The sequence below is a fragment of the Apteryx mantelli genome, chromosome 2 (genome assembly GCF_036417845.1).
Source record: "Apteryx mantelli isolate bAptMan1 chromosome 2, bAptMan1.hap1, whole genome shotgun sequence".
In the NCBI taxonomy this organism is placed as follows: Eukaryota; Metazoa; Chordata; class Aves; order Apterygiformes; family Apterygidae; genus Apteryx; species Apteryx mantelli.
The window spans coordinates 37,961,642-37,985,299 of NC_089979.1; the positions used below are offsets into that span (position 1 = coordinate 37,961,642).

General features: G+C 33.0%; 1 protein-coding gene across 1 annotated transcript in view; it reads right to left on the bottom strand.

Moving 5' to 3' along the window:
- ASPH (aspartate beta-hydroxylase) overlaps window positions 1–23,658 on the bottom strand; it is a 114,231-nt gene that overhangs the window by 58,259 nt on the left and 32,314 nt on the right. The window contains exons 5-14 of the mRNA XM_067290493.1: window positions 14,722–14,808; window positions 12,831–12,905; window positions 12,166–12,327; window positions 11,214–11,273; window positions 9,472–9,528; window positions 5,903–5,947; window positions 5,748–5,789; window positions 5,002–5,052; window positions 3,387–3,435; window positions 46–47 (exon numbers count right to left, since the gene is read on the bottom strand). Of these exons, the coding sequence (XP_067146594.1) occupies window positions 46–47; window positions 3,387–3,435; window positions 5,002–5,052; window positions 5,748–5,789; window positions 5,903–5,947; window positions 9,472–9,528; window positions 11,214–11,273; window positions 12,166–12,327; window positions 12,831–12,905; window positions 14,722–14,808 (630 nt within the window). The remainder of the gene's footprint in view (window positions 1–45; window positions 48–3,386; window positions 3,436–5,001; window positions 5,053–5,747; window positions 5,790–5,902; window positions 5,948–9,471; window positions 9,529–11,213; window positions 11,274–12,165; window positions 12,328–12,830; window positions 12,906–14,721; window positions 14,809–23,658) is intronic.

Consider the following 23,658-nt stretch of genomic DNA (forward strand, 5'->3'; position numbering starts at 1 on the left):
AAACTTTTGACTCACACTCCAAAATATTCACATCCCATACCAAACCTCTTTTCGCTGGACACGCAAAAAAGTTCCTCACAACTACATTCTTCCCCAGAACTATCTCCTTCTTTCTTGCCAAAAAAAATAAGTTCCTATGTTTCAGACAAAAATCAGACAACCTGATACAAATAGGTGCCACCATAATTCAAATGCAGTTGCATCACTTTATAGTACCTGAGAATAAGGAGTCTGTAGCGACATTTCTCACTATTTTTGTAACTACCTGAATCTAAGTTTATTTCACAAATAGGTAACCCTTTCATATAGTTATAGAAAGTGCATACATGCATATAGGTGTTCTTCATTCAGAAGACAGTTCTTAACTGTCTCTAGTATAATGAACTTAGTATATTATTGCTGAATTAACAGGGAATACTTGCTTTGCAAACTTGAAATGAAGTTGCATGAACAAAGAGAAATAAAATTCTGACAACAAACCATATGAACCTTTTCATCGAAACAAAACAAAAAAACACCTTTGACTCCCTGGTAAATATGAATTTCATACTCTAAAAGGGAAAATGGCATAAGGAAATGTTTCCTTTGAACTTAAATTCTCATATTGTAAAAGGGGAAGAAAGTATATTCAATAGTAGTGGAACTTGCAGCTTACTTATGTCTCCTCCTTCTTCTCTTAATTTTCAGGAATGCCACATAATTTCAATTATACTTCATGTGCAGATAATAAGCTGTAAAAAGTGTTACATGACTGGTTGATGATTCTTCTGCCTTCAAAGTGGTTCTTACATAACTACACAAAATACTCAAGATTTTCTTTTTTTCAAAAGAGAATGTTTACTCCTTCCACTGCTATTATTAGTTTTTTCCACAAGAGGTACCAGAATAGAGATAACAGTCCCTTGAAAGCTAAATTCATGGTTTAAGAAGTCTGTTGCACTCGTTTTGAAAACAACTAAAGGGGGGGAAAAAAAAAAAAAAAAAACCTTTCCCAAGGATCAGAAGTACCTACTATTTCAGCACTTGGAAATTTTACAATGATGAGAAATTTGTGTGTGCATATTAGCTAAGACTTACTTAGAAGGCCTAGATTCTAGTTCACTCTTTTTTGTTTTAATTTATTTTCTAGATATCAGCTAATGCAAGTCATTAATTATCTATAACATGACAATTGGGTATTATGTTCCCTGCATTCTATGTTTGCTAATAATGCCAAGAAAAATTAAATTTCCTCATATTTTGAACAGGAGGCTGCAAAATGCAACCTGAAGTAAAATGAAAGTTAAATTATGATAGTTCCAGCAATAATAAAAATCTTCCCTATTCTCAAAACCAGCCTTTTCAGAAAAGCAAAATTTGATGCTCATTAATCAAGGACACTGGCAGAGACTATATCAGAACTTAAAACAGAATTTATCTAGACATTTTACTTTGAGTGCTAAAAGCAACCTGCAAGTCATTTTTAATATTAATGATGTTCAAAAACAGTAAGGAAGGACTCTTTGAATCACCATACAAGAAAAGGACAACTCGAAGGACAATTCCAAAAGGACAACAATGGACAATTAGATTCAATTCCACCATCATATTCAAAAGTCCTCCTGCAACTAAAAGAAGCTATAAATATGGAATATTTGAAAAACCATCCACTACTGTGCAATACATGTAAGATTTCTTTTTCATGGAAGTGGGAAATGTATTTATTGCTACAAGATTGAGTCATAAATTACAGCAGAAAAAGCTACACCAATATGATCCATACAGACAACAGTCAAAGATTTTGAACTGATACTTGGATTTTGAATTTAGTTTTAAAATAGTACATGCAAGTCAAGATCACCTCAATACCCTCATACCAATATAGCTGATACTGTGCAAGTAGAATTATCTACTTTTGAGCTTTTGCAATAGTCCCACCAGGGAATATTTCCTTATTTTAACTTTAAGCAGTAAGTTCAAACATTTTTTCTGAGAAAAAAACATATATCTTTTCTTGTTCTACAGTTGCAACTTAAAATACAACAAACCAATTTACTCCTGTCTTCACTAAATTTTTTGCCTATGCTGTCGAAGGTATCTACTGCTTGTTCTGATGCTGTTTATAAGCTTTGGATAAAAAAGTTTCATACTCATTATGAAACAAAATGTTTTTTAGATGAAGCATCTATTAATGATCATTTACTGCTTTAAACATTTCAATACCATGTGACAGTTGTGCTAAACATTATTTTAAAGACCGCACAGACATAATGTGTTAATACAAGCATTTCAAATCATCTCAGCTAAGGTTCAGCATGTAAATTAATACACTAAATAAACTATGCCTCCAGTCTGTATTGGAGAATCATATAGGCCTCCTATTTTTGTCACTTCTCTCTACCGACACATCCAAGAAGTTTCCTTCCCCACAAGCAAAAAAAACAAAACAAAAACAAACAAACAAACAAAAAACCTCACAGAACACATACCCTGGGCACCACAGCACTTAATGGGTCCTGCGTATCGCAAGGACTAGCCAATGCAGAAAGACACTCAAAAACTCCTTTGCTAAACAGCTACATTATAACTGACTCAAGCTAATGAGAACAAAACAGAAACAAAATTGCATGAACTCTCAGGGCTCCTGGATTACAACTTTTGTGAGTCCACTGTTAAGAGATACAGTTCAATATTTCACTCGGCACAACTATGTTGTTACAAAGAAAACACTAGCAACTTGTAAAACTTAACTCTGAAAATCAGATCAGATGCAACAATATGCACCCGGTTCAAACCTAGAAACTATTTCTCCTTTCACAGGCACAGGTTCATTAGGTAGCTACTCTAAAGATGATTTTGGTAAATACTATCTTCACTATTCTCTCAGACACCTGATGGAAGAACTGGAAGTGCTCTGGTCCTTAAAATCAGTTGCGTCAACAAAAAAATGTGACAACATGAGAAAAAAAGTTCTGGTTCCAGATTAGTGGCTACAGAATGTGCTGCGGTTGGACTCCAGTAAAATTGACTGATATACAGAGAAGTGACATTAATATCACCACCCACAATCACTCAGCCTAGAAAGGAGGTAGGCACATATTTTGAGATCTAAAGTTTATTTTCCCCTTCACAGCAAAAAATACCCAACTCTCTCTCTGCAATCATTTAAAATGAATTTTTAAAGTAAAAGTAGTCACCGTTTTATTTGGAACTGCTTCCATATAACTCAATAACTATCAGTAGCATTTATCCAGTCCAAGATAAATATTATTGCTTCAAAAATAGAAATCATCTTGAATTTACAGTAACCTTATCCCTTCACTCCGCATCACCAAGTAATTCCTTTGCAAATTTTCCATCTAGCTATAATTTGATTTTGGGGGTGGGGGGGTGGGGGAGAGATTAACTTCCCCACTAGATTATCATTTGAATAATCCTCAACTTGAACAGGTATTTCTGTAAATCAAAAGTGCACAATCATTTCAAAGTGAATAGTTCTTAAAATGTTTACAAAAGGTTTTATTTTTCTTTATGTTCAAAACAACGACTTAGCAAGACTGGTCACTAATTTTACTTTTGCAGAAGTGAGATGTAAATTATCTCATCTAAATTTTTACAAGGAAAAGGTTAATATTAAAGTAGGCCAAAAAATAATTTGCAGGACTACAAATTGTTTCAAAATGAAATTTTAAAAATCTGAATTGTACCAGCACAAATCTCATCTCCCACAGTTTCATATGCCACTGAGTATGGACTTAAAAAAAAACATACACATTTATCATGTTTGTATCTGTAGCTGTGAAATATTTTGACTTCAAAATTCAGTTCTTTTTAATCCAGGATGTATGTTTAAGTTAGTCACCAGCAAAACTCTCAAAGTAAAGAATACATGTGATTTCCAATAACTACTGTGATTTAAATGCCTCTCCCCCCACCCTCAATAAAAAGACTGTGAGATTTTGCTCACACTCTTATGGACTACTGGCAAAGAAGGATATTGCTATCAAAACCTGCAAAATATTATACCTAATGTGATGGATGGTCCAGACTCTGCACAGGTATACCAGTTAAGGGAGGTTTCTTCTCATTCTCATCACTGCTAATTAACAGACAGGTGGTTGCACACTGTCTTATGTTGCACATCCAATTTAATACGAAAGATCAGTTTGCCATTTATTTTTCTCCTATCTGCTTATGATGAAGTACTTGGTTATTATTGTTTTTCATTTTAATAATATCCAATCTCTGAGAGCACAATAAACTTGAAATCAGGATTGCTCTGATATCAGTTAACTACAAAAGAAGAAAGTCTGCCCAGTATTCTCTTACAGCTTCTCATGGGAGGCCAGATACATTCCAGATAGATGACTACAACACAGACATCAGATGCTAAACCCACGAAGATTACAGCCACGTTTTCTGATACCTAGTTTCAGAGTTCAGTTCTCAGTACTGATCTGAATACCTACGCTCCCTATGCATGCATGGAGGGAGTCAGGCACAACAGGAAAGAATTCGTAATAGCCAGGATGGTAAGTGTAGGCAATATGAAAACCTGAAGAAAAGGAAACTCATTTTCTGGCTCAGGAAGTCCATAAGCACACCACACAAAGCTGGTGGACACTCTACTTATCTTAGTTCTTAGATACAGTCTTTTTCTTGAGTATGTGTTACAGGCTGGCTGGTGGCAGATGGAGCGTAGTAAGGAAAAATTCATCTTCACATGACCTAATACGGCCATTTTTCTTGCTATAAGTTTTTCTGAACTGGGAGCACTCTCAACTTCCAACACTGAGTAGTGCTATGCAAACTATTAAAATAATATCATTAAAAATACAACATGTTAGCTTCCAACAAACACATCATTATGTTTGTCCTTAAAATAAAAAAGCTGCAGAAACAGAAAAAGAAGTTATGAATGTATTTTCATTATAGCACAAAATTCTATTCTACATTATTTATCATTCCCAAATTTTTATTATATATAAAGTAGTAAATTCATGCAAATGGTACTATACAAACCTGATTCCTCAGATTCAGGGACCACTTTATCTTCAGTATGTTTACTTTCTACTGTTACAAAGAAAATTAATGATGAAAGTTACACACAGTACCATCACAATTTAGTTTTTCTCTCTTCCCTGCCCCCCATCAAATCAATATCAAACAACAAGGAAGAGTTAAATGGCAGAACAAGCAGCCAGGTCAATTTAACAGCAGAAAAAGGTACCAAACAGATTTAAAGTCCAAAAGGTTAGCCCTTCTGAATTATTGACTTTAATTCCTATTACTCCTGAAGTGATTTTGGTTATACTTGTTATTTCTGTGAAACACCAGTGATCACCTCCCCCATTACTTACATTAGAACATATTTTCCAAATGGAAAAACTAAATGAAATAGCATCAAATTCTACCATCGCTGTTCAGACAAAACTCCTGCGTAGATCACTTTGCTCTATCTGACTGAACTGAAGTCATGTTTGAAAAAATCTTCACTGCCGCTTTGACCTCTTTGGAGCACAGCTTTGAATTACATTTGACCCAGTACTGATCTGAAATTCCCTGGCACCAGTGCAACAAATACAAAAATTTACAACTTAGCCTTCTTGAGTAGTAATCTTGGAAATTAACACACTCCACCCCTTGAAGTGAAGCTGGAAGTACTTCATATAGCATATTTCTATGCATTTTTGACACATATGGAATTATATTAACAAATAGGAGAGGAAGAAAAATATTTTCTTTGGTGAACTATAAAAAAATCATACCTGATAGCTTTTTACCAATTTCCAAATCTTCAATAACTTCATCTATAAAAGAAAGTATAAAAAGAAAAAGCATATAATTATCACTTTTTACATGACTCTTTAAAATGCATATATTTCCCTTAAACACTTTAAGATCTCTATTACAAAATACATACCCGGCTCTGTGACCTCATTTATCTCCTCGGGAATGTCCTCAACAGCTAAGGAAACATGTAATTCATAGCAAAGGTGAAACTGAGCTCTAAACTGATAGAACTTACATACAACACAAAAGAACAAAGCTGACACACAGACATGTTTAACTGTTGTGAACAGTGAATCGTTATAAACAAACCTGAACTTTGATGAATTTGGCGGGGGGGTGGGGGGGGCTTAAAATTTTTCTTGCCTTTTTCACTATGGAACTGTTATATTCAGTACCTTTTAAACAAATGCCTTTTTTGCATCAATTCTCAGTAACTTTAAAACTGATTTTTATTTAAAAAAAATCCTTAATCCTTTTGGGAATGGTCACTGCTCTCACTTTCATCTTTTGCAGCATCAGCTGCATCTGATAGATGTATTAAAAAACAAACAAAAAACCCATAAGCTCTTACCTTAAAAGACCTTTACCTCAAGGGGATGTCAAGCAAGATAAGAACAGTGCAAACTTAAAGATTTTTTTAGTAATTGAAAAGTTAGTTTTTTATGATGCATTTGCCTTTAAAAAGCTTACTCATACTGATTGGGTTTATTAACATGTTTCCTATTACTCCTGTTACCATTGTTCCAGGACCGTCTACTCTGCTATCCCAGAAAGAAATTGGAACAGAATTCAAGCGAAAAGCATGGTTTGCAAAGAAAGACAAAAAGTAATGATAGGAGTAGAGGAGGACTGATGACATTGTGGAACATTATGAAAAGCTTTTATCCTTGTGATGCAAAGCAATATAAAAAATAAATAGTTAAAAAGAAAAAAGTTAGCGCCCCAAAAGTAATGTATCTCCTGATTCCATTTTCCCAGTCTCTGACTCCACATAGTCTAAGGATGTGAACAGATAATCTTTCAATTAATTGCAAGGGGTAGTATTATAAAAATCTATATATATATATATATATCTTATTGCAGCACTCAATTATGATCACACATGAAACCCTGCTTGTTAAAGTCCATAAACTACTGACAAAATAGACTAATTCATTGTCATTGTGCCATGGCCAGAACAGACCGCAGAACATGAAATGCTGTTGGAACTGATTGTACAGTGAATTGATGCAAATTCCTTTAGGAACCTCTATGATCATCTTGCATCAAAAGCATGTATAGATTCTTCTGGAGGCAGGGTCTGTGAAGGGGTCCTCTGTTCATCTCACCACTACATATGAAGGAGTTGCACTTCTCCTTGATCTCTGGGTGTGAGAAGCAGAAGTGATTCCTGACTAGGAACTGATGGTAAAATAAGATTCTCCTGGAAAGGAGGATTAGCCATAAGCTCAGGAAAAAGGCTAGGTCTCTCTAGCTTTTACATCCCATTTATGCTTACACATTTTTTCCAAGGGCTTCACAGCTGAGGCAAATAAGCAGGGTAGGGGGGGGAGAGAGATGGGCTAAGGGTTGAATGTACCTTTGGCCACTAAAACTCCTTCAATGGGATCTGGACTTCTGTCCCAAAGGTTAAAGTCAGGATTTCCTTCTTAGTGACAAAGAAGTAACTTAAACTTTTTTTTTTTTGAAGTTAAGAATCACTGTACTTTGCTCAGTAGACAGAAGGACAGCCTGTAAACAAGAGTGTTTTGGAGATATGCTTAACTACTCTATAGCAAGGTAGTCTCCAGGAGGATTTCACAGAAGGAATCATAACGACATGCCATTGTTTCAGGACTCTGTGGCCACTAGTTTGTTTTTTTTTTCTTTTTTTTTTTTTTTTGATTTTATTTTCTTTGGTCTTAGTAATCATTAGTAAATCATTAACTAAATCAAACTAAATCAGAATAGTCTCCAAAGCCCTAGATAGTTATGGACAAGATGAGCACAGTAAAAGGCAGCACTTAGCTACACAGATACAATGAACTACAGCTGACTTAGCTAGAATTTAATAGGAGAAAGGGCATGCAAAGTCCTCAACATTTTTATATCACATATAAAGCATGACAAAGAGGACCAGTATGGGAATATAACCTATAGGAATACTCTACACTTGTTCCAGTGCTAAATTCTGATTCATTCCTCACAAGCACATTCCCATAGGGGGTTTGAACATCAAAAATCCCTCAGAGAACTTACAAAGTAATATGAAAGCCCAGAAAATTATAAGACAAAGCAATTTCACTTTCATATTAAAGACTTTCATAATAATATGATGAAAAAAGGGTTATAATACTGTCATTTCACTAAAGATAACAGTTTCTATACCATGTTCTTCATTATAATCCTCATGCACTCTGTCCTCTGTTAAAAAGCATATATCAATATAAAAATTCATGAAATTTTAAAGACAATAATATACACAAATGATAGTGTCAAGTTTATTCAAGACAAGAAAAACTATTCAAATACATTGTATTTTACATTGTATTAAAACTCAATATTATTAAGAATTCAACTTATGTTGATTTTTTTATTTTATTTTTATTTTTTTTAAGATTTTTGGGGAAAAAAGCTGAAACATTTTCCAGCATCACAAGACAGACTTAAAAATAAGGTTCAGCAACATCAGCAGGCTTTTCTCACAAAATTCATTAAATGATCTACAAATGACCTACATTTCATAATGGAAATGCTCATAAGTCATTTCAATATACAGCAAGATTTTACAGGATAATTTGAAATGCTTTATTTTTGGGAGGGTTGAGTTTCTTTTGTTTATTTTGAAAGACATTACTTATTCCCTAACAGTGATACACACTAACTTCAATGTTTTGGGCAAATTCTAAATGTATTTTATCTACAGAAACATTTCTATGCAATTTAAAATATACTTGGCTCATATTATAGAAAAGTAGTATGCATGTAGGTCTTTGCATTTTTGAGAATGTAAACGAAAATGTGCATGGAATGATTTACTAAGAGATTGATACTATTTATAGGATCCAATTTTTTTTTTTTGGCTTGGTTTGGGGAAAAAAGGTCAGTGCAAGTTCCTTTCATAAGAAAAAAATAAGGTTTTAGATTGTACCTGTATGATGTTCAATAGCATCTTCTAGCATTAGCTCAGTGTCACGTTAAATTAAAATATTTAATATTTTATGTTCTAAACAAATTGTTACGCAATAGCTAAAAAGCATAAGAGAAGTTAAAATGTCACATACTACTTAGCTCATGAATAACACAGAACTAAACATACTTGAATTAATACCACAATGTTTTATATGAAAGTGACAACTGTATTGTAAACACACCCAGAAGTCACACAATATAAGTTTATATGTATTTATAGAAGGCTTAAAATTGAGAATATAAGTAGGACTTGACCCCATTGATTAGACTGGAGAACTATTCACAGAAGAAAATAAAGCCCATGTAAATTCTTGTGGATTGGATTCATGGAGTGTTACGTTCACAACTGTAATGGTAATATAGCTGCAAAACCAGTACTGCAAAAATCAGAGTTTTTTGAAACTATCTGAAAAACTATTTGAAAATAAAGTACGACTGCACAGTGAATACAACACATGACTTTGAAGCACTTTACAAAAAAGGCATAAGTGATTATGTTGCAATTTGAAGTTACGAAAATTTACAAACCTGGAGCTTCTGGCTCACTTACTGTGTTTTCCACACCCATATCATATTCATATGAAACTGTAAATTAAAAATGAAAAAAAAATACATCTTTAACATTCTATTATTTTAATTTCCATCTACAATTTGTTTTTTCAACAGCTAAAAGTAGCTCTACAGTATAGATCTAGTTGAAAATTGACCAATTAACACCTTACAAACAGACTTCTGCAACTGGACACATGTCATTCCAATGGAAATTTTTGGACCATCCGCTCTTCCAGTCTTCTGATATGCCCTCATTATGAAAACTAGACCCATAAAAGCCATGAGTTGCTAGGAAGATTTTTGAATGGCTCTCCTAATATGAATTAAAAATATAATCTTCCATTATCTTCAAAATTCTAAAGTAGCTTCTTTATTAATGTGCAGAAAAAATCACTAGTGCTTATCTACAGAGGACAGCCACTGCCTATGGTAGCCAGAAAACAGACCTTGAAAAATACGTACATTCACTTATGGTATCACAGAAATAGAACAATTTACTTCTTTTCATAGATTAGCTAAAAATTTAGATTCTTTTCCTCTGTGCCTGCAATTCTTTGAGATGCTGTAACTACACTCAATAGGATGCACCAGACTTAACACATGGCACTGAAGGTAAAGTAACTACTCTTTTTTCTTTTGAAGTGTAGCAGCAAGGATTCCAAATTGGTAGCTGGAAAGCAGCAGTTTCTCACAAAGGTGGAAATAAGCAGTTTTAGCTGTATCAAACAGAAACAAAATTATTGTTCTGTCATATTTGGCATTAAGCAATGCTGCAAAATCCAGAACTAACATTTAGCCAAAGACAATAAGCCTAGTCTAAACTGAAATCAATATTTGATGTAAATGGAAGAGGCTTGCGTGTACAATAGACAATTACTAACATCCAGAAGAAAATACTTTTCAGACAACAGAAAAACTGTAATATCCACTTAAAGTTCCTAAATAAATCTCTCTCTTTTTATATGTTAGGTATGATAACAAAACTGCAGGAAGAGGGACTAATGAAACCAAAGTAAGAAAATTCCTATATGGCATCAAGTGCAGCATGAAGAAGCCTAGATGTTTATTGGATTAGTCCAAGTAAAATTTCAAAAAGCATTAAGATCAATTAGGATGTACAGAAGCCAGTGCAAGGACAGTTCATTAGGAAGCATTTGGTGCTGATTGATTCTCTGATAGTATAATTGGCCATAAAGAAATGAGCAGTCCTGATGGAAAGGTAAGCTTTCAGAAGATGACAGCAAGGTTTCAAGTAAGAAGACAAATCTCTGACTGATGACAAGAACAATGCCCAGAAGAATTTTAGCATTGTAGAAAAAAAAAAAAAAGACAGACTAATATGGGCAATAAACCTCATTCCCACATTCTTAGATACAGCCACAGATCTGTTTATCTGGGTCCTAAACATACATCTACAACAGCCAGAAACACAGAAAAAAGTATAAATGAAGTTCTTGCATTACTGAAAACAAAGTTTTCTTACCTATCACTCCATCCCTTATAGTAGCATTTGCAATAGCAAATATGATACACTCCTTTCAGTCAGAGTAAAAACATCCAAGACAATCAAAAAGAACAGTTTGGGGGGGGGGGGGGGAATATTTCGGAATCATGTATTACTAAACCAGCTGAACAGTTTCTCTTTTCCTCTCTCATATCATTTGCTACATAAAGGCATAAAACCAGTATTACAGAGTTTGGAAAAAACAGAATTATACCTGGAACTTCATATGTTTCAGGCTCCATTGCTCCAAGACCATCTGCTAAAATATCAGTGTCTGAGAGACAAAGATATATTTACACATTTTAAAAATTTAAATCAATATATAATGCTGCATACTGTATAACAAAATGTTATGGAAGGATTTCTAAGCAGGCATTCTACGCAAATTTCTTTTAATATCAGAAAGATATTTTATAGGTTGAAAGAAAAAAATACATATGTAAAGCTGAGTATGTATATGCGTGTATAAATACACACATATGCTGTATATACATTTGCTCAAATAAAGACAGCTTTCCCCACAGAATGTTCTGTTCTAATTCAAGCACAATGTTTTAAAATCCACCTGCATGAAACTCTAAGTGTAAAGAAAATAAAATATATTCACTTTTGCCTTCTTAATAATCATGCTAAAGATTAAACAAAGAAAAACAGAATTTGAATGTCTCATCTATTCCTCTACTTTAACTTGCACCATGGACAAAAGGAAGAGATGCAAAAACAAGCAGCTATAATAAATTCAGACTGAAAAGAACTACTTCAGTCATGAAATAAGAATGTCATTTTACTTCCAGAAATCAGAACTTTTAGATGACACCCATTGCATGAGTTTAACAAAAAGATGTCTTAAGGTATACAAAATTTTCAGTACTTCAGATAAAAGCATCTTCTCAGAAATACTCTTCCCTAACTTAGTTTTAGACCAGTTAATTCTGCTTTAATATTTTAATTACAAACAAGTTTGTTTCACCCTATCAACGCTTCAGGGCAGCAGGATATAGCTGTTACGTTCTCAGTGGGACTTATAATTCATATATAGCATTCTCTTACAGAGCCACATTAGAAGGAAAGTAGAGCATGAATAGGACTGTCTAGAAAAGGCTTTTGCAAATATACTTTTAAAATTTAGTTTTATAAACTAGCAAGCCTGGAAGCAGACTCCTTACCTTTCTGAATTGAGTCTGGCAACTCATATGCTTCTGGCATTTCATTCTCTAATTCTCCATGTAAGTCATCTGCTGTAGGAGTTCCAAAAGCTTCTTCAGGTATTTCTTCCTTCACTTGCCACTGGTCATTTATGCTTTCATCTACATCTTCATGTCTCTCTCCTAATTAATAATACAGAATGTTAAAGAATACCAACTCTTCGGTAAATTTTATTACCGGTGAATATTGAGCTTTCAGCACACCTTTAATATTTTTCAGCTACTCCTTGAAGGGGACGGGGGCAGACAAATCAATTGCCCCTTACAGTAGTATAATCCCAAAATATCTGCACTGACTCACCCGTGTCAGAATCATTCATGGGGAAAAACACAGTAAAAACATCTCCATTTAACTATACTTGCACTATATACAGTATTTTGAGGAAGATCTTGTCAACTGAGTGATTTGAGCTACTGCTGCCCAACATCTCTAGAATAATAGGCTACAGTAGTAGAATTTGCTGACTAAACTTCTATAATTTTCTTGGGAATTACAAATCTGTTTATTAGGACTTTCTGTGCAGGCAAAAGTACTTTGAGTGCATACTAAAATAAGAATTGAAGATTTGTCTAGCCTTGGACAGTATTTATAAATTCTTCAGTGATTTCTAAGTATTAATGCATACCAGACTGGGAATGGAGAGCTTCATGAAGAACAGACTGAATTTCCTCTTCCAATTCTACTTCAGCATTCTTGTGCTCTGAAAGGATTACAAGTTGCAGCAGAGATAAGTGCAAAAGACAAAGCCTATACATTAGCTCATGGCTTGCAGCTTTTCGTAGTCTCATTCCATAAGGTTCTGTACAGATTTATTTCATGAATCTCTGCAACCCATGCAACTACAAAAACATTTTGGTTTTGTTTACTCTCCAATTCTGAAAGTATTGCATCTATTTCTAATAAAACTCCTAAAGATGAATTGAAAGAATTTACTTGCAGCTACTTACAGTGGGTGTTCTGCATGTATCTTTTTCTCAGTGGCAATAACATCATTATTTCAGATAACTATTCCTATCAAGAATTCTCTCCTGAGTAATCTTTTAACTAACACTTTCATCCATCACATTCCTACAATTTAGGCAGCAGCACTAGCATGCTATAGCTTGACAACAAAAGGTCAGTTTCATAAGTGGAGGGTTGGTTATTTTATAAGTAGGGAGAATAGATACTAGTATTCCAATAGCAAGGACTTCTCCAGGCAATTCATAGCAGAAGAAATTCCAGACTGATTTCAGGGCCAAGCAAACACCAAACACACAAACCCAGAACATAACAGGAATCGGTAAAGAAGCACTGCCTTCATATAAATGTCCTAAAATTAACATCAAGAAATTCAATGGTATGTGAAAACAATCACAATTTTATTCTCAAATAAAGGTCTGTAATGGCACCAGTTACGTAAACACATAAAAATGACACCTTAAATGGAATATATTTTATAAACGATAATGAAAGGAAAGTAATTCAAGTCTTTTAAAAACAGATTCTATATTCCAGTTTATTAACCATGTGCTCAACTTTTGTGGGTTATCATGTTTAGGTTCATATAAACATCTAGTAGGATGCACTTCTTCCAAGAACTGGAAAAAAATACAGTCTCTGAATAACACCAAATGCCTATCACATACCTGAAAGCTGACATGTAAAATTATCTTTACTGGAACTCCTCTTGAACCTAATAAATTTTACTTTTTTTTTTCTTTTATGTTTAAGTGATTTTTCACCACTAGGCACCAAATTTACTGTATTTATGATGTACTACTTGTTTTAGTAGAAAAATGAACATTTGAATAAGCTTACCAAGTAATTCTACTTTCTATTTTTAGTTTAAAACTACTGAAATGCAAAAGTGCTTGAATTAAACAATAACAAGACACTTTTCTATTGTTGCTAAATCACTTCAGAAAATGAGAACAGTGCTATTACTAAAATTACAAAATTTGTCATATCAATTTTGTTGTGGTTAATATTTATTTGGGGATGAGAATGACTGTTATACAACTGCTTCTGTGTTTTTCATCTGCTTAGGTTGAGACAACTGATTCGATTTTACGAACAGGCACAAAAATTAAAATAAAAAAAATATAAATGGTAGTATGTTTTTTTCCCTTTTCCACAAGCAGGTGAATGATTTTATGAATTTTGATTTTTTTTTTAATGTGGAAAAGCTGCTGTCATTCTGATTGGTTGATAGTGTTGCATATATATTACAGCCACAACTGTACACCAGCATAAAATTATCTGATGTGATATTGCTCCACTGGTATTCATGAGAGCTCAGATGAGTGCCTTCTAAACACATAACCTATAAACTTTCAGTGGTTGGTGATTTACATAAAGTTACTAGCAGTGACTCCAGTTAAATAAACTATAGTAGATAAACACCACATAAAAGCGATAGCATGAAAGATTTATATTTCTAACCAAAGGAAAAACACCATACTGAGGAACCATAACTACAGTTCAAATGAAACAGTGTGTTTTTTGTTTCATCTGTGGTTTACTAGACGTCTTACCTGATTCGACAAACTGCTCAGCAGGCTGAACGATCTCCTCAGATTCTGGTGATGTTGGCTGTGCTGGGACAGATCTTTCTTTAAGGCCTGCATTTTTCAGTTATAAAGTTAATATATAATTGAATCAAAACAAAAAAAACTAAAAGTTAAGAAAGAGACAATCTTGTTCCAATTATTTCAATAACAAAGGAAAAATTAATTGACATTAAACACTTCAAAAGGTATCCAAAAGGTATTCAAAAGGTATATTCAAAAGATATATAAATGATTACTACAGGGCCATACTGATATAATGTACTCAAAGACTAAAGTATATTCAGACAGTATACAGATATATGTTTTGAAGACCTAAAAAAATATAATGAGAAAAACTAGATGGAATTTTAAGCAGCCGTGTCTAGTTCAAAGTAACTAAACAAATCACAATGCTATTCTCATGGTCTGCTCAGTATTTATAAGAAAAATATGCTGCAGTTTTCTTTTCTTTCTTTCTTTTTTTTTTTTAACTGTTCTTCTCTTTGGGGAAAACAGTGTTTCATATGATCATTTTTATATTTTATATATGTTTTTATGAATAACTGCCTTGAACTTTACAATGTACTGCTCATTATGATAGAGATTATCAGACCTTCCAAGATTTAACATAGGAATTTGTAAAGAAATCTTTAGATCTAACTTTGTCTTCAATATCAAGTAATCTCAGTCTTGCATTTCTTTTAACTCCTGAGTTAGTACAGAAAAAAGTATGACTGATGGAATTCTGCCACCAAGATGCTTACTATTTATACCACTAAGTCTTTCTGGATCAAAACATGATGAAAAGCAAGCAAGTAGTAATAATGATCAACATCAAGGTAAGAGATAAAGGTAATTTACATCTTACTTGGATAAATATCTGTCCAAGATTAAGCTGGTCATTAATTCTCATTTTCTGTCCTAGTTTCAGAAACCACAGTGAAAAGCTTGAGAGATTATGCCACAGCCTAAGACATCACATCCTCAAGAAGAATTTATTGATGTTAGCCTAATCCTCCTTTCAGTTATCCTTTAAGAAGGCTTCAATCAAGATTCTGACTGGATATAAAAAAATCCTTTTTCCCTGTGAGCACATTCAGTCAGTGGAACAGGCTGCCCATAGAGGTTGCGCAGTCTCCATCCTTGGAGGTTTTCAAGATCAGACTAGATAAAGCCCAGAGTACCCTGGTCTTATCTCAGTTGACTCTGCTTTGAGCAGGATGTTGGACTACAGACCTCTTGAAGTCACTTCCAAACTGAATTCTCCTGTGATCCTTTGTTGGTTTTCCTAGATTCGATCTTAAATATGAGTTGTGAGGTCAATTAAGTTAAAGATGCTTTCTTAAATAAAAAAACAGCATCTCTCCTCAGGAGGAGAAAAAAAAAAAACCACCACAGAACTGGTTTCTCAGAGTAGTATGCAAAGAAATGAATTGAATTGTAATAATAATTAAAGAAGAACAAGCTACACTATAATGAGTACTCTGCTGCTGCCAAGACTTATAAAAGGAACTGTAAGTGAAACAGCATAAGTATTGTATTTCAAGGCACTAAAGTTTTAAAAAAATTATTATTAAGTCTCTGCTGGAGTCAGATATATCTCAGTACAAATATGATTGGTGTGCCTCAAAACAACTTTGTGTAAACTACAGAGATTTTATTATTTTATGAACTGTGAAAAGCACATATATTTATTCCACTATCCTATATATGTAACATGAACAGGAGAAAAATGAATTAATTCTAATTTTACTTTTTGTATTATCTAAACTACATTAAGTATTTTTAAAAAGTATCATAGCTAAGAGCCCACTACTATAGAGGCAAGATCAGATCCTAGAGAAAAAAGCCTAATTTACACCTTTCTTTGCCAATTTTCTCCTGTCTCATTAAAAAAACATATATATTCAAAAATATTATTGGGTAACACTTACATTCACCTTTTGCTGCAGTAATATTAATGACTAAAAGAGTGAAAAGTTACTTCATTCTATAATCAGCTTTAAATACAGAATGGGGAGGGGGGGGAAGCTAATTACTTATTAGCCACAATCTCAGAATTTAGAATCTGGAAGAGTAGAAACAGCCACACTACTTTCACACATACAATCCACTCTCTTATAATATACACATCCTTTAAAGAAGTACTGAGCCTATAACCTCTGATAACCCACACCTCCATTTTAAGACATCCATTTTCTCTGCTTCATGAACAATAAATGCATTCAAAGCATTTCAAAAGATATTCAGTCCTTCACAACAAGCAAGCACTTACAGTGCATAAAAGGAAAGAAGTGACTAGCAAATGTTTTGTTTATCTTGCACACTTCTCACTTTTGCTTTGATGCTTTATAGACCAGCTATCAAATGGGTGTTTCTCACTGTCCCCTATTTGAACCTGTTCAGTATGCAGTATGCTATATCATATATTTTTTGCAAGATTATTTTCATATCAGATGAAAAAGTAAGTTACACTCAGTTTTTACTTTTGGTGCATTTTTTGAGTTTAAGTGGTAACTTGCCATGTTAAACTGAATGACAATAATATTTCACAGAGATACGTAACAGCACAACAAACCTCCGGGGCAAAAATCTCATTTTATTATGTGCGTATTTGTATAGCCTACAGTGCTGCTCAAAAGAAATGTTCTTTGAAAAAGGAACTATTTTAGAACCAGACAGACTTTGAGTCATATACAAGAATATACAGCAAGTAGAAATTCATTCCAAATTTCACTCCCCAGACAATTACAATTTCTGCTGCACTAGAGGAGAAAACAAAAAGTGACATACACTATCTCCCTCTGCCACCAGCCCTGAGATATGTGATTTTAGCGTTCCTCTATCAAATGTGTAACTTAACACCAAACAGAGCGAAGACAAATAAATATATCTTTATCATCATTGAAACTTAAAAAATAAAACTCATTACACAAGTGCATTTATCAAATATGATTCCTGAAGATAACAAATTTTTACACTTTTTTTTTTAAACAAAAGGCGCCTTCAACAGTATAATTTTTGTAAAACGCATCTTTCCCCCTTCTTCCCACATATATAAATATTTGAAAAGTAGCTCAATACATCAACTCTTTCAATTATCAGAGCGAGAATCTTAAGGTATTGTACTACTTGCCACTACTTTTATTTAATCTATTTTTAAAAAGTTTCCTCTCAAAGAATCATATTGTATCTTACCCTACTACCACATCTTTTAACCCTAGGGACCAAAGCATCTTAGAGAGACATGTATGTGCTCTATCAACACACAGGCATTGCCAACAGTTTTATACAGAAAATTGAAGCAGGCCCAAGAACAGAACATAGGAATCAACCTTCAGGATTTTATCTTACTGCCACCTGCGTGCATACACTCAAGCTCTACTTCACTCTTTTGTTTTATTTTCTTTAAAAAAATACTGCAATATTACAGTAAAAAAATCTTCAACTGTCATCACAAATTTTGTTCTGAATCTTTTGTAATTTTATTGGGTAATTAATGTTTCAACAAAATAAGCAACACTATTTGTCTAGTAAAATTAGAAAATATTCCTTTCCTCAATAAACAAGAAAGCAAGTATAGATTCAATAACATATTGAAGGATAAATCCTTCCAAAGAAATGTTTTGTAACCTCCTATTTATTCTAATTAGACTGCTGGATAAATCACTCCTCACTGCTAAAAATATAGAAGATACAACAGCAAATTAACATAGGAGCTTGCTTACAGAAATGTCAGGTACTTAAAAAGTGCTGTTTGAAGAAAATAATCTTAATAGCTGTAAAACAGAAGCTGTTCTCTAATCAAGTTCAACTAGAATACAGTAACAAAAGAACACCACTCTTCTTTAAATAGGAATGAAAACAAACAATATTCATCAACGGTGCAAAGGTCTAATTTTCATAAGTATTTATTGGAAGCTTCCAGTGGAAGACTGCTACTAGAGGAAAAGCAATTCTGAAAATCTGACCCTGATTTTGAACGGTTGAATAATTTGGAAAATCCGGCCACAGTAAACTGAAGAGTTAACGAAGTAAGTTCAGACCAAAAGATAACAAAGAAAAAAAAGGCAGAATATACTGTCACAGGATCCATACAAACTGTGTAGTAGCACTTTGGCTGAGTATATGCTGAAGTCACACAACTAAATGCAACACTACACAGATGCTCAAACCAACTTTAAAATAGTTTTATCAGTCTACCTAGGGCAACAAAGTTTACCGGAGAATAATTTACACTTCCTTACTATCATCCTATGACAACATGTTCCATTAATACTCTTGTTTTTGGCAAAAAAACAAAAAACAAAACAAAAAAAAACCCAAACTCATGGATTTTTACTGCATGTGTCCAGATAATCCTCATTTGCTTTTAAAGTTATACTTGATACATAACATTACACTTTCATCTCCACACCAAGAAAATAGTATTTTCATACAAAGCAAACAAAGAAAGGAAATTTTTCAGATTTACATTAAGAGTATGCTTAAAAGTAACCGGCATTAATTTGATATTCTGTTTTCAATACACATAAAGTTAGCCAAGATACATTAACATATGTACATATTTGACTTTCACAGCAGACATTTTGCTTTCTGTTTACAATGTCAGTACATGTGTAGCAGTTTTCAAAAAGTGATTAGTGATTATATAAAACCTTTGTTCACACTTATCATTTCTACAGAACATGATCTTCTTATTGCCATATTTACCATATTCCTATAAATATGCTCATCCTTCAGGTCTGTTCCTACTTAGCACAACTGGAACACTGTTTATTTCTTTTCTTTCTTGTCTTCCTTTGCTGAGCTTTCAGAAATTTTGGATGGGTTTTTAGCTATTTTTTTTGTTTCTTTGTCTTTTCCCACCTGAATAATACCATCCTTTTCACTGGCTGATTTTTTTGTCGTATCCTTGGATTTTACATTTTTGTCTAGGCCTTTTTCCTTTCCTTTGTCTCTTTTAACCTTGTCAGAATCTTTCTTTAATTTATCCATCTCAACAGTTCTCTTGTCCTTTCGAACAGCAGCATCTTTTCCTTTCCTGGCTTTCTTTTTTTCTTCCTCATCTTTGATTTCATCCTTCTTGGATTCCTGCTTCTCCTTTACTTTCTTGACTGGTTCTTTAATTGCTTCTTTTACTTTTTAGTTTTTCATTTAAAAAAGGGGGAAATGTTCAATAAGAGAACCATTTTTAGATCAGAGAATATATTTTATGAGCAACTATCTACAAGCTTTGATCATCTTCTTGCTTAATGTTTGTTAAATACCAGTTTAAACGTGTTTATTTAACTACTTAAGCTTTAAGCAATTTAAACAAATCAGCTTTGACTTTTAGCAATATCTCACACCATGCAGCCAGCCATCCAATAACCTTAGCTTACTGTAACTGCATCTGAATAAAGCATTAAACTACTAAAAAACATGCCTCTATTATCTTATTGTTAACTTACTTCTACAGAATGCTAACAACACTTTTGTCTATGAGCATGAAAATCACAACATGTTTTGAATCTTTGATAATGGTGTGACCACTGTAGGGTCTAGAAACATCAAAAACATATCCAAAAGAAAATTTTTTCACAATTTTTTCAACTTACTAGAACAACAAATGAAAGTGTTATAATAACATAAACCTACACTACAATATTTTACAGACATTGTTATCTCAGCTCAGGCCAAAGGTTGAAATGGAGTTTATATACATATTTTACAAAAATAAAAAAATGCCAGTACAAAATACTTAAGAAGAAAGAAATAACAATATCCTGGTGAATTAAATCAACTGCAAAAAAGTTATTGTTTAATTTGGTTTAATCATATTCCATGAAATCAAAGTAACAATGATAAATCAATTACTATATCTTTGCTTTTCAATATATGGTGCTATTAATATATATATTTTTTTACCTAGGTATTGCATCTCTTGTACTTATTTTCTCTATTTAAGTTATATTATTCATTTGGCTGTGATGCAGTATCTAGGTAATATACCAACAGAACAAGTCAGAACAGCATTCTTGAAATTTAAAAGTTCAGTTATTCACTTCCACTTTGCTCAGTGTTGAAAAATACCATCACAGTACCAGCAATATTCCCCAGAATAAGCAATTTTTTACTTTTAATAAAGTTTAGAAAACTTTCCATTAATTTTCTGCAGGCCATATTTGTATTTACTTTCAAGAAAGGTAATACATCCACATTATTTAGAAAAATCAATAAAGATCTGAAATATAAAATACAACAGGTATTTGTATTCAGACAAATAAAAAAAATCTTTTTTTTTTTTTTTTTTTTACACAAAGCATTTGGAAATATATCACAGCAGTTCTTCATTCGCATATCAAACATCTTTGAAAAATAAACCAAAGCACAGGAATGAATTGTTAAATGACATATTTTTTAAATTCTTGGAAACACACAATTTTGATCAAGTCATACCAAGCACAATGCAGAACAAAAGCTAAAAATTTCAAACTGCATGCAAAGATGCTAAGAAAAATTCAGATGAATGTGAGAGCTTTCCCCAGCAGATGTATTTTTTCTCTAATGTGAGTTTGTATTATAAACAAAAAAAGTGTTTTTCACATACTGCTAGAAAAATAAAACAAAAACACAGAATAGTCTTAGTGTGTTTAATCCAATGAATAGACTGTATTCTTTACACAGTAATATGCTGTGTTTAGGTAACTGAACACATCTTAAAAGTCAAGAAGTACCAGAAGTAGTGTTCATCTGGGAGTATGATGCTTTGCTTGGGCTAATTAGTTTCTTAGTCTGTTTGTTGCACTAAACACATTTAGACTATTATGTGTTGTTTTTGTAGCCATTTAATTACAAATTGGATTAATTTCTTATATTATTATAAATTTATATACATGTAGAAATATATATAAATGTAACATATATGTCTTATAATAATTTTATATTTAAATGTAATTATAACCACTATTCCTGCTGATTTCTTTGGTAGGCATTGTGCCAGTTCTCTCTCAAATACATCAACTTATACAATTTTATGTATATTTATTAAACATTAATTCAAATAAGAGATCTTCAGGTATATACAATAAATTGGTCTCAAGCTATCTTGCTTTAAGCTTGGAAAAATTAAGATGATCACTGCAATCAATTCCGCAAATAATATTAAGTGGGAAGAGTTCCCGAACTTTATCTAAATTTCTCCTCCCATAAGAAAGAAATGGATGAAACTATTTAAGTGCAGACTTAAGCAGAAATTAAGGTACTCAAGTCCAATTACAAGACAATAATAGTATTATGAATTCATGAAAGATAAGTAAAAGAGGATTTGGCAGAAGAGCAAATCCTGTGTATACATCAGGGTTTTTTGTTTTTGTTTTTGTTTTTTTACACACAGAATAAGAAGTAAACATTAAATGCTTATAAGCCAAAAGACAACTGTTGTAAAAATGTTTGCACAAATGAAAAAAGAAACTCTAGTTAGGAAAGCACTCACGTTGTGATTAAATTATAACCAGTAACAAAAAAACACTGAACATTGGAGTGGATAATAGTTTGCTGCACTGTCAGACAATAATTAGCCAACATAGCTAATATTAGTAAACATTATTATAACCTGCAATCTCTATTTGCAACACGCATGCATTTCAGACATATCTGCTAAGGTTCACTGACAAAAAGAATATTAAAATACCTTTAACTTTAGTTTTTTTCTTGGCTACCCCTCCTGGCTCCTCACCTGATATGTTGTAAAATGGAAATAGGTTATGAATATACCTGTGATGTTCAACAAACACAATATAACACTTTCAGATCTGTCATTTAAAAAAATTATCTTTATATAGCACAATGCATTGCTATGGAGAGATACCAAAAGTTTGCTCATTAAGAATGAAGTACCTCCAGTACCAAAACCAAGCAGGTATTAAGATGCAAGGCTAATCAACGCAAGCAGAGCACCACACTTGTTTGCACACTACTTGAGGTGCTTATGAAACTTTTTAGAGCTAGCTTAGTTCTCTCCTCACAGCATGGTGCCATGCAATTATAACCACTATCCCAGCTGATTTCTTTGGTAGGTATTGCATCAGTTCTCTCTCAAATCCATCAACTTATATTTCTATATAATTTTATATATACTTAATAAAAATATTAACTTAAGAGATCTTCAAGTGCCTATACACTGTAGATAGTATAAAGTGATTTTTTTCTTACAATGAATTACAATCTATATTTTATAAAACTGATTAGAATAAAATTCACAATTAAGAAGGAAACCTCAGAATGTATAGAGCAGAGGAGGGGAGAGTATTTCCTTTAGGCCACAACACTAAATATGTATTTAGTTTTACTTTATTTTAATTTCTAGTTCTAGCAGTTTGAATACTATATCCAATGAAAACATGTGTTTTGTCATAGGCATTTCTCATATCCCAAAAAGCAGCTGCAATTTCATTTCAATCAAAATACTTACTGTTTTACTTAAGATTTTTATTTAAAATAAGCCTTACTCTCCAGACAACGTCAGGTGCTGCAAGATGCTGATTGCCCTCTTTCCCCTTTTAGCTAACAGAAATTGAGGTCACTCAGCATCTTGTGGAACAGGAGGCATGAATTAGGCAAAAGCCTTCCCCGAAATATAAATGATAATTAGCCTCATCCTTCTAATACCATAAAGAGACTGGATTATCATTATCACCCTACTATAATTTTTAAGACCTAAATCCTCTAGACACAGCTACCTTAGCCACAAAAATCATGTGGCTTGCTACAGGAAAACTGAGCAAAAAAGTTAAGACAAGCTATGCTAAATATACTAATTCATATATCATTCTGGTAAACAAATGGAGATATTCGCATGTTCCAACGTTAGGCTTCTGATCCAGACATACCAGGCTTCTACATCAGACATCTGTATCTCAAGTTTAAATTCCCAGACAA